Source organism: Mastigoproctus giganteus, chromosome 7, assembly GCF_048544385.1.
Source record: "Mastigoproctus giganteus isolate SK-2022 chromosome 7, ASM4854438v1, whole genome shotgun sequence".
Taxonomy (NCBI): domain Eukaryota; kingdom Metazoa; phylum Arthropoda; class Arachnida; order Uropygi; family Thelyphonidae; genus Mastigoproctus; species Mastigoproctus giganteus.
In genome coordinates, this window is record NC_143581.1 from 25826125 (window position 1) to 25838786 (window position 12662).

Consider the following 12662-nt stretch of genomic DNA (forward strand, 5'->3'; position numbering starts at 1 on the left):
GCGCTTTTAAAAAGATTTGTTGGCTGTCCCAAAGTTCATTAAAATCGGACCGATAGAAATTCGACAATTACTCTTGTTTTTTTTTTTTTTTTTTTTACAAACATATCATATAAGTTATCCATATACCATATATTGTAGCTGAAGCACTAGATATTGTTTGTTACTGTGAGCTAATTGAAATAATGAATAAGCAATACGGCGGATGCGTAGAAACGAAATGTTCTTTGTTCTCAATTAGCTCATAAAAGTCGATTTTGGTTGTTTTTTTGTTATCAGTTTATTAAATATATAAATCACGAATTAGCACTATTTGCTTATTACGCGGGATGATCATAATTTTTCATGAACAACCGTACTGCTTGCTATTTTTAGCTGAGCTTCGGATTTAAGACCAAACCAAGTTGCATCACATAACAACTGCGCAGTTCACTCGTGCGCACGGTGTGACCTTGGCAGTCGGACAAGTTTATGGCTGTTCAGTTTCGCCTAGGAACAATGGACGTGGCTCGCGGGGAAGTTTACTGCTCTCAGGTTTTGCTTCCTTCTCAAGAAAACATCAGCTGAAGCGTATGAAATTTTAAGAGGCTTATGGTGAATTTATGCTTCCATATAGCACAGCTCGCAAGTGGTTTAGAATATTTAAAGATGGACGTGATTTAATCACAAAAATCGGTGGTCCTGGAGCTCCAATCACTGTTGTCATCACAGAAACCAAAAACACTGCTCCACAAACGACCACAACTGCGTGTAGGTTGGTGGATGCTGCATCACGACAATGCGAGACCTCACATTGCTCATACCATCATTGAGTACTTAGGCAGCATTAATGTCAAATGTGTTCCTCATCTGCCCTACAGCCCTGACCTTGCACCATGCGATTTTTTTTCAGTTTCCATAAAGAATGAGCTGCGTGGAAAACCAGGGGTGGCTAAACTTTATAATAATAAGAGTTACATATCATGACCTCAGAGGTTCCAGAGTCAGTCATAATCTGAATAACCACATTTAATTATTTTAAAATATATTTTATGGATAAATTTTTTTATAAATTTCACTTATAACTTACATATTTATTTTTATTTATAAATTCATATATTAATAATTAATTTTTAGGCGTGTTACTGTATATATATATATAATGTATTTAAGGTCTTCATCATGTCCGTCTGCCCGTCCGCATGCAACAGCTTGACTCTCAGTCGAAGAATTTTCATGAAATTTTAAATTTCGACCATTTAAAAAGATTTGTCGAGCCATTTAAGTTTACTTAAATTCGGACGCATAGAAACACTATTATTATTATGTCTGTCCGTCCGTCCGCGGACGGAAAAAGAAAAGTAATAACTCGACTCCCAATGGATGAATTTTCATGAAATTTTATATTTGGGCTTTTTAAAAAAGATTTGTCCATCCATTCCAATGTTCATTAAAATTGGGTGATAGGTCTGAATAATTCGGTTCGGTTTAAGACATTGTCGGTTGTATCTTTTCACAACCACAGAAAACAGTGAAAAGATACACTCACTGGCCAAAAAATTAGAAACATTTTGAAATTCGCGTCAACAGATTGTTGTAAGTTGTCTTTTGGTATGATTACAAGCTGCTTGGTATCCTGGAAATGTTAGTCAATCCAGTCATAGACAGGAGATCTATACGATTTTCATAAAAGTGTTGTCATTAATGTAGTGTTCGAGATCCAGCTCTATTAGGAAATTTTTCAACTGACAATTTAGGTATGAGATGTTTACGATGAATGATGCAATCAGAAGGTGGAAACTCCAGAATTCTTGGATCACTTTTTAAGAGATCAACAAAAGTTACATTTGTAGCAAAATTTTTCTAATTTTTAATTTCAACAGTTCTAGAGGGCGAACCCAAAACTATCCACAAAGTCGTGAACATTCACCCCGATAATCAATCCACTAATGAATGTCAAACACGGAAAAGAAAGAACTTCTTATCATGACAAAACAATTCAGAGGAAAACCACTCATCACCAGAATTCCCTCTTTAGTTCCACTTGGATGAATTTTTCAGAAAGGATTGCAGACAGATTTTTAAGATTATAAAGAATCTCGCAGTTACAGTAAAACCCCGAAGAAGGGAGTTTAGAAACTTCCCCGGTTAATGCAATAGTTGGATAAAGAAACTTTCCGGATTTCTTCGTCTTTTGAGTAAGCTGTAGATTGGTGACTTGGTCAAGGGTAAGATTTCCAAGTATCAGCACTCCAAAGGAAAAATGAAAGCACATTAGCCCTCTGTTGGCATGATTTACAATTAATTTTTTTTGTTGTTATTTTTAAACTCATTAATCCATGACATGAAACAGTATCCTCTCAACGGCTCGATAAATGCAACACATCTTTTGGGCTCTGCCGCTGTATACTGTCAACGCTTTCGTAATGCAGTTTACTTATTTCTTCCTGCTTTTTAATCAAATGATAAGTTTAATTAACCTTAAATCTGGAATTATATACGGAAATCACGTCTTAGACTAGAGCAGCAAAGCAACAGGCACAAAGTGGAAGTGCTGTGGGAGAAAAACTGAAGGGGGCGGTTCTCCTACGAATTCACGGTCTTCAAAATGTGCTACTTATGCGACATTTGCGGATTAACGGGACATGATATCGCCAAAGGGAGATGAACCTGAGGGGTGTTTATGAGAGCTTGAAGAACAGAGTGAATGCCCTCGAAGGAATTAGAAGCGGAGCCCATCAATCTCTCAGCTTCCTAACTCAACTCAACTCCAGAACTTACACTAGTACAGCAGACAACAAAATGCAATCCCCAATGCAGAATGGACTGGTCTCACAGGAGGTAGTTATTGTTGGTGACTCTATTGTCAGATAAAATGGAAAAGCATTATGAAATAATGATAAATGGAATAGGACCAGGGTATGTCTGCCAGGGGCAAAGTAGATATCATCTTTTAAGGGCACAAAAGGTGATATTGTTGTATATTAGTACTAATGATATTAAGAGTAGGAGATCTGGGGACTTACTTAATAAGCACAGGGCAATGTTGGGAAAAGTCTCGAGTTAGGATTGAATTTGAAAGTCTCTGTACCTGTTGAGACATGTACATGTTCAGAGTCTTCTCAATCAATTTGGCCCTGGAGAGAGAGAGAGACTATGCAAGGCTCATGGGGTAGAATTCGCTGGGAAAACTGATAGTTTGGAGAACCACACAGAATAACTAGATCTGCAGGCAGAGGTGAAAGAGATGCTTGCACTTCTTCTATTGGAATATGAGCAGCCTGGAAAGTAAGGGACTTCAGGCCCTGCTGTGGGTCATTATGGAACAAATGAATATATGGGATGTGTTAGGGTAACTAAGACATAATTTACGTGTTCACTTTTTATTTCTTTTAAGGATAATGACTCTAAGCAGAACAAACTGTGCCTTCACAACGAGTTTCATTGGTATTGCATTACTTACAAATACATTTTTGTGTGAAAGTAGTAGTGCAATACCAATGCAACTCGTTGTGAAGACTTTTTTCTTCTGCTTAGAGTCACTATTTGTTCTTCTTTACCCCATTAGGCATTCTACTTGTTGTGATTACGATAAGGCGCCCTTCCATCTTTCTTCGTGGTATTCCTGAAAAGTATATTTAATTTCAATAATGATAAAGCAGAAAGGAACTAGGCAATCCTGGCTATAGTAATCTATCATACTTACGTAACTCTTTCTTCGCTATCATTGGCTAGAATAGGTCACGTGCGAGATGGTTCAGTTTGGCGATGTTTACATAATAAAACTTGTTGTTTTTAAATCACATAAACTGGTGTTGTGATTTACAGGCTACAAAATAGGCGTTTATGATTCTTTTTTATGATTACGTTACTCTCAAAGCGTTTTTAAATCGCTGATTTTATTAATAAAACAGAAAATATTCCAGGAAAACAAACTGGAATAAATATCTCTCAATTTGTGGTTTGTAAACCAAAATGAAAACCGTACAGAAATTGGCATCCCTTCATTCGTCTTCTTAGACATTGTTAGTTGCTGTTCTAAATTCAAAACACCCAAACCGACCTTTAGAACACATTCACTTATGATTGTGTAATAATTATAATCAATCGCGTTCAGTGAATGTTTTGTTTTGATCCCACCTATACTACCTTTAAGTAAAACGTGTGTAACTCTGAAAACAGATTGTGATTATAAATAAAAATGTAACGGCCCACATTAACGTAGCTTGGGACCTTCGAGGTAATACCAGCCAATGAAAGAGCGTGTGTGCTAGACAAGGTTGCCCATTTCACAGACAGGTACGAGGGGGTTATTCGGTACTTCCACAACCCTACGAATCGGACTGAATGCAGGGAGGTCACAAAGTTGAATCAACCATTTACGTCACCGCTTCTGACGTCACCGAGTTCGTTGGCACCTTCGGAGACAAATATTTCTCGTTTAATGCCTAAAGAAAAGAAGAAACACGGGGCCCTAGTGAGGGGCAAGAAAGGTGACTTTTGTGGATAGCCTACGGAAATACCCACGCACACATCTTGCCAGCGTCAGACATGACCACATCCAGGCAGGTGTTCCTGCGCATAATAATTTCAGATATGAACAAAAGATATGCCAGAACGTGGTACATACTAAATACCACCGATGCCTCGAAACGTAAAAGAAATAAAAATATTCAGGTCAGTAAGGGTACGCTTTGTGAAGACTCCACTATATTTTGAAACTGTTGTAAACCTATAATTTTATGATTAATACACGTTTGGCATTGGAAAATATATTATTCTGTTACTAATGTAACTTTTCGCTGCATAAAAAAGTGCTTTCGGCAAGTGAGGCGCGTGTAGTTCAGTTGTGGATAACCTCAAAAGAACAGACAGCCTAAAACTTAAAGAACATATTTCGGAATTAATTTATATTCGATATTTTAAAGCTTAAAAGAACAGTTAGTATACTTTTCCGAAATACTGCAGGTTAAAATTTGCCCCTCTCACCTAATTCAATTGTTAAAAAAAGAACTGTCAAAAAAAAGTTCCCCTCATTGGAAAGACCGCAGCGTTTTCTGATGGTTGACTACAAAAGTTAATGCAGAGAAGGGTGATATTTAAGTAGTTTCAAATAAAAAAAAAAAGTCTATTTGAAAATACAGTGAATGAATGGATATGAAATATTTGTTTTTGTGCTTATTTTTTTTTGCCCCCAGTGTATATTTGGGATTGAAATATGACGTGTACACACGTGTCATATTAATATAATATTCTTTATTTGTTCGTGACTGTTCTGAACGACAAACTAGACCGTACATCCAACTTTCTTTTTTTCCGGTTTTCTTTCTATCCAATGCACCTCAGCCATAGATGTCGTATCGCGACAACACTTGCTTTCGCGCATGTTGACCTTACGTAACGTACCGAGTTGCCCGACGTAATTTCCTTTCTATCTGGAATTCCTGGTGCTGTTGCCGTCCCTTGAAATTCTTGGAGAAACAGTTTCCGACACTTTATGATTGGCTTACCTTTGTCCTCGACACAGGGATTACTCCCTAAAACTCTTACAGATGATTGATTGTCTCCTATGAGAAGTTGAAATCAAAATGACGTCATATTAAGTGTCCAACAGCACTTGCAGGGAAGATGGTAGATATATATAAGATGTTCCTAACAGTTGGTGATTATACTTGATTGTTCTCCGAGGCCCTCAACTTCTGTAATCATGAAGGGTGTGGTAAGTACTGAGTTTTTGTATATCGATAACCTGGTAATATCCACACTCCAGCTGGAGTCTAAGCATTTCAGTATGTAGCAAAAGCATCAAGTCATGGAAACATCTGGCTTCGAACGACATACTGGTTTTCTCTTTAAGTAACCTGATGCTAACATTAACCATTTTGATACTTTTAATCTTCTATATCTCAAATTCCCTCTGTCAGTTGTCCCCCATCGATGACAACTAAAGATGTACCATGCACAGAGTCCAGTACAGATGCTCTCCAAGTGGTCTTTATGTTTCTGGTGGCATTTTCATTGTAGAATGTGATAGGATCAATTTTGGAAAATATTACTCCAGTCAAGCGAATAGAGCCACGAGGCATCAGGATATTGTGTCATAAATTGGGTTTAAGTGATAGAATGTATCAAGAAAAATTTGGATTATTTTAATGGATGAACAATGGCCGTTATAAATCTAAAAAAAAAAAATGTATGATCACTTGGGGATTGAGGGGATATTTAAATTAAGTAAATAAATTTTCTGTTGATACTCCAGCATGGCCACATGCTGGAGTATCAACAGAAAATCTGGCCACCATTCTTAGCAGTCACATGGGCGAGAACCACGGTGAACTGAAACGCGTGTATTACTGTACCCTCGTATTTGATCACTCGGCTACGAGAGCATTAGAATTTTTTTTATAAAGGTGTGTTGTTTAAAAGCTTCTCAGTTGAATTACATTGATGTGGTTTAGTCACCTTTTCAGTTGTGATGGATCCATCAGGTAGAAGATGATTATTTTGTTATGGGAATCCTGTTTTAACGTGTACTTTACAAATCTGATGCAGTTATACCTCATAGCCTGAGTTTCTACGAAGCGAAATCTAGAGATTATTTAATATTTAATCGACTGGTGCATTTCGTTACGTGGCGCGTGTAGTTCAGTTGTGGATAGTCTCTGGACCTCAGTATTATACTAGTTCAAATTAAATGCTTTTCTAAGGATCATAGTAGACAGCGAAGACGTTTCTGTCAGTTCCTTAGACCAGCAATATTTTTCTGAACAAAATCGCGCAGTATTCTGTTATTCTAAAATAGATCAGTGGATAACGAGCTCTAAATATTAATTTACTGTTTTGGTAATTTAATTTTTTATAGACAAGCGAATAGACTTTAAAAGTGAATATATACATTTATTTTTATACTTTTGGATGTTGATCACTATTAGTATTCATTAATGTTCTGTTTTCCCCGTAGGTAGCGTTAGGCCTGTTAGTGACAATGATCGTTGTCGTCTTTGCCGACAGAAAAGGTGGTGGTAGACTTGGGGGACTTGGAGAAGGAGAAGAAGAAAATGGCGGCGGTGGACGTGGAGCACTAGGTGGATTGGGAGGAGGGAGGGATAAAATCGGCGGAGGAGGACGTGGTGGAATAGGAGGTGGACGTGGTGAAGTGGGAGGAGGACGTGGTGGAATAGGAGGAGGACGTGGCGAAGTGGGAGGAGGATTTGGCGGAGGACGTGGCGAAGTGGGAGGAGGATTTGGCGGAGGACGTGGAGAAGTGGGAGGAGGATTTGGAGGAGGACGTGGAGAAGTGGGAGGAGGATTTGGAGGAGGACGTGGTGGAATTGGAGGAGGGCGTGGAGAAATTGGCGGTGGACGAGGCGGAATTGGAGATGATGGAATCAAAGGAGGAATTGGAGGAGGACGTGGAGAAGTTGGTGGAGGACGAGGCGAAATTGGAGGAGGACGTGGAGAAGTTGGTGGAGGACGTGGAGAAGTTGGAGGTGGACGTATTGAATTGGGGGATGATGGAATCAAAGGAGGACCTGGCCGATTGGAAGGAGGTATTGGAGGAGGAAGAGGTGGTCGTAAACCTGGAGGAGGAACTAAAGGTGGTTTCAAAGGATATTAAAGTAAGTACTGCAAACTTTAAATTATTTTAATATACTTTACTGACACCAGATTTTTTTGCGAATTAAGATTGTTATCGGAAAAAAAATGGGAAAAATTCTTATTGACACACCTTCCCCGTTGCCAAAAAAAAAAAACAGATATCAATTCTAGTTTTAACTTTACCAAACTATTCGCCTCAATTGACATGGTAAGCAATTTATTCTATTAAGGTACACTGCGCGAAGTCAAAGATCACGAGACCCCAGTTTCTGTTACTCCCCAAAATTTTGTATTTCATAGGGAACCGTATCAAAAGCGTGACTGAAGTCAAGGTAAATAATGTCAAAGTTGTTCTATGACTTCGTCATAATAATTAATTAGATTTGTCAGGGAAGACTTCCCCTTCACGATCCATTAATCGTGAGATGCATTTATCCAAACCGGTAGCAGGTCTGAGCGACCATAGGGTAGGTGTAAACATACAGGTCACGTAACTGGACGTGAAATTTTTTCTTAATTCTAAGAAAATGTAATTTTCCACTGCTAAGTATACTAGCTCAATTTCTAGAAAAGTTCACCCAATTTTTAAACAATTACCATTTTTCAAGGGGTTAACCACATCTCATCTCTGAAATGAAAGGCAAATTAACCTTTTGGCAACATCATATTACTTTGTAACTAGTGCAATACCCTGAGAACTCGTTGGGAAGCCAAAGCTTGTTCAATTCCCATAATGTTGAGAGTTACGTAAATAGAGGAAATTACGTAATTCTTTAACTTAATCTATATTCATCAGTACAGTACATCTCAGTTAACATTTTACGCTTCTTCCACAGAAAGTAGTTCTGCATTACGATGGGAATTGAGGACAATTGATAGGTAAAAGGCAGCACTAAAGCCTGAAATTCTTTTGCATGAAAGACATGAAGTTGTCTAAAAAAAAACGTGGTAGATTAAACCATCTATATTTTATTTTAAAATGAAAGTGTTACAAGAAAATATCCTGATTGGACGATTTAGATAAGCCCCGCCTTTCTTTCTTAAACAGTAAAATTAAGATGGCGGTGGCATTTTTCGTTGAAATCTAGTTCAGACGCTTTTAATTAAACTATTTGCATTTTAAATAGGGAGAGAATGGTTTGTAAAATTTTACATATTGTTAAAGTAAGCTAGATGTATTTTTAAATACACACTAAGGTACAAATTTTTTTTATGAGAGATTATATAGTTTCTGAATGAAGAGTACTTTGCGGAGGGATTCAACACCACGCTGAAGTGGTGATACAGTTGCTAAATAGCAACTTCCGGTAAGTCTGAATCATAAAGTCCATGAGTTAAAACTAATTAGCTAATAGGAGAAATAAATATTTGATTTGTAAAAATAAAATAAAATAAATGATTTGTAAAATTTAAAAACAATCTAATTTTTAAAAACCTAATTATAAAAGCAATTGTGAAAAATATAGAAAAATCTGGAAAAATAACTAGAAAAAAACATTAAAAAATAAAAACATTAAAAACAGAAAAATATACAAAAAAAAGCATTAAAAATAACACCACTCAAACTTCTTCTTGTTTTCTTAAATATAATTATTATAATAATACCTATAAGGTTTATTAATCTAATCACATTTAAAATTTTAATAATTAAAATTTATTAAATATTTCTTCTATATTTCAAACTTTTTTTATCTTTATTTATAATACTATAGCTGTTATATTTTTTCTATTATTTTTTCAGAATAACAGATGCTCCCGATTTCAATCTGGACTCTTGACGACTACGCAAATGACATAATAGTGTGATCTCAAAATTTGTATATATTACTGTTCTAATAAAATCGTTTTGTTATCTAAGTCATCCTCATTAATTATCATTACTACCATCAATAATTACGAAAAATAATGAACGAGTTTCTTTGCAACTATCTCAGCACTTAATTTTCAATAATCAAATTGCGAATGCTCATTTGACATTTTATAAACAGCAGTTTATGCACTGAAAGCTTATGAGAAACAAAACCAGTACAGAACCAGAAGATTCCTCACACCATACTTTCTCAAGGTTAGCAACCAGATGGCAGCTACGTCAAGGGATGTAGTTTCTATAATGACGTAAACTGAGTCAGATTAATTATTAACCAAAACTCCACCTTAATATTGAAGTCAGGGCTCACTTCGATATTCATATATGTTCTAAAAATACACGAAAGGTAATCGAAAAGCACTATTATTATTCTAAAGATGACTCCTGTGTTGGTCGTATCAGTGAACAAACTCTGAGGAGCCATTTTCTTCTCCCCAGTGAAAGTTTTGTGTTTAATTATTTTTTGATCCCAGTGTATATGTGCGATTTAAACACCACATCTCTATACGTGTCATATTAATATTCTTTATTCGTTCGTTACTGTTCTGAACGAGGTTTACAAACTGAAGCGTACAAACAACTTTCTTTTTTCTGCGTTTCTTTCTGTTGGACGCGTCCCAGCCATAAATGTCTTATTTCCCCCTTTCGCGCATATTGCCCTTACGTAACGTACCAAGTTGCACGACGACAACACGTAATCTCCTTTCTATCTGGAATTCCTGGTGCTGTTGGTGTTCCTTGAAATTCTTGGAGAAACAGTTTCCGACACTTCACGATTGGCTTACCTTTGTCCTCGACACGGGGATAACTCCCTAAAACTATTACAGGTGACTGATTGTCTTCTATGAGAAGTTGCAATCAAAATTACGTCATACTAAGTGCCCAACAGCACCTGCAGGGAAGATGGTAGATATATATAAGATGTTCCTAACAGTTGGTGATTATACTTGACTGTTCTCTGAGGCCCTCAACTTCCTTAATCATGAAGAATGTGGTAAGTACTCATTTTTAGAACATAAACACGTGCGTATTTATATATAAAGACTGTAAGTATATAACTCCTTTTGGAATTACATCTATTCATTTCAACTTAAATGTAAACGTGAACCATGGAGAACTGGAACGCGTGTATTACTATACCCTTGTCTTTGACCACTCGGCTATGGCAGCATTAGACCAACTTTTTATAAAGGTACGTCGTTTAATCTCAGTTGGATTACATTGATGTGGTTTAGTTCTGATGGAACCCATCCGATGGAAGCTGATGATTTTGGGAATCCTGTTTTAATGTGTACTTTACAAATCTGATACAGTTATAAATGCCTAATAACTTGAGTTGTCATGGCGCGAAATCTAAAGAAATTCAGTATATTTAGTTTATTGGTGCATATCGTTAAGTGGCGCGTGTATTTCAGTTGTGTATGACCTCACTATTATATTAGTGCGAATTAAATACTTTTTAAGGAGCATAGCACACAACCCTGAGGATTCTATCAGTTCCTTAGAACAGTAATGTTTTGCTGAACACAATATGGAATCAGTCGATAATGGGCTCTGAATATCAATTTAATATTTTGGTAAGTTATTTTTGAAGTTTTTTTTTTTTTTTAAATATAGATAAGGAAACAGACTTTAAAACTGAATATCTACTTTTATACTTTTGGACGTTGATTACTATCAGTATTCTTTATCGTTCTTTTCTTCCCCTAGGTGGTGTTAGGTCTATTAGTGACAATGATAGTTCTCGTCTTTGCCGACAGAAAAGACAAAAAAGGTGGCGGTAGATTTGGGGATGATGGAGAAAAAGAATATGGTGGAGGTGGACGTGGAGAATTTGGTGGTGGACGAGGACGAGGTGGACTGGGAGGAGGAAGAGGTGGATTTGGAGGCGGTCGCAAAACCGGAGGAGGAAGAGGAGGGGACTATGGACGTGATGAGTATCTTGATGAATATGCAAAACGCGCAGGATATGAAAGTAAAGGAGGAGGCGGTCGCAAACCCGGAGGAGGCGCTAAGGGTGGTTTCGGAGGAGGAAGACGAGGAGACTATGGACGCGAGGAGTATCTTGATGAATATGCAAGACGCGCAGGATATGAAAGTAAGTACAGTACTGCAAACTTTAAATGATTTTAATATACTTTACTGGCATCAGAATTTTTGGCTGCATCTTTCGCATAAAAATCGTTATTGTATTAATATTATAACTGTTCAATGAGGCGAGGAAGAAGGAGTTTTCTTCATCTACCAAAAAACAAAGAAAATTCTAAGTATACTGGCTCAGTTTCTAAAAACGTTTACTCAATTTTTAAACAATTATAGGGAACAAACTGTGCATTCGCAACGAGTTTCACAGGTATTGCAGTATCTACAAATATTTGAAAGCAATTAACCTTTTAGAGATGTCATGATATCACCGATTAAGCTGCCATTTAACAATGTCTTCTCTTTGAAATATAAGGCAAATTAACCTTTTCTCAACGTCATATTTTTTTGTAAGTGCAATACCTTGAGATCTCACTGTGAAGGCAAAGCTTGTTTAATTTTGATAGTTATATTGATGGTTATGTAAATAGAGGAAATTACGTAAACTTTAATCTATATTCAATGATGCAGTCCATCTCAGATTAGCCAGGATGAGATTTGTAAATAAAAAAATTTTAAAAAAATGATTTTTAATTTTTTTAAAAAATTGTTTAAAAAAAGCAATCCATATTTTTGTAATGCTTTATTATTAAAATTTTAAAAAATGTAAATTTTTTTCCACTTCTTTCTTTTCCTTAATATTCTTATTATAATAATAACTAAAAGGCGTATTAATCTATTGATATTTTAAATTTTAATAATTAAGATTTATTATATATTTTAACTTTATCTGAAACAGTTTTTATTTTTATTTATAGTACTATAGCATTTATATTTTTTCTGTTATTTTTCAGAATAAGAGATGGGAGGTTTCGAGATGGACATATGGTTAAAAAATGAAATAGTGTGAATCTCAAATTTTGTATATATTATTGTTCTAATAAAAATCGTTTTGTTATCTAAGTCATCCTCATTAATTATCATTACTACCATCAATAATTACGATAAATAATTAACAGGTTTCTTCGTAACAATCTCAGTACATACTGAATTTTCAATTAATCAAATTGCGCATGCTCATTTGCCATTTTGTAAACAACCACAGTTTATGCCCTGAAAGTGCCTTTGGCTACAAAAC

General features: G+C 36.1%; 2 protein-coding genes across 2 annotated transcripts; both read left to right on the top strand.

The window, feature by feature from the left end:
- Nucleotides 1-5549: 5549 nt before the first annotated feature.
- Nucleotides 5550-9432, top strand: LOC150082695 (uncharacterized). The gene is made up of 3 exons (XM_090378757.1): nucleotides 5550-5695; nucleotides 6938-7595; nucleotides 9317-9432. Exons 1-2 carry the CDS (start codon nucleotides 5684-5686, stop codon nucleotides 7592-7594), a joined length of 669 nt encoding a protein of 222 aa, XP_090234883.1. The 5' UTR covers nucleotides 5550-5683; the 3' UTR covers nucleotide 7595; nucleotides 9317-9432.
- Nucleotides 9433-10077: 645 nt separating this feature from the next.
- On the top strand, nucleotides 10078-12487 carry LOC150082696 (uncharacterized). Its single transcript, XM_090378758.1, has 3 exons — nucleotides 10078-10436; nucleotides 11153-11540; nucleotides 12379-12487. Exons 1-3 carry the CDS (start codon nucleotides 10425-10427, stop codon nucleotides 12381-12383), a joined length of 405 nt encoding a protein of 134 aa, XP_090234884.1. The 5' UTR covers nucleotides 10078-10424; the 3' UTR covers nucleotides 12384-12487.
- The last annotated feature ends 175 nt before the right edge of the window (nucleotides 12488-12662 follow it).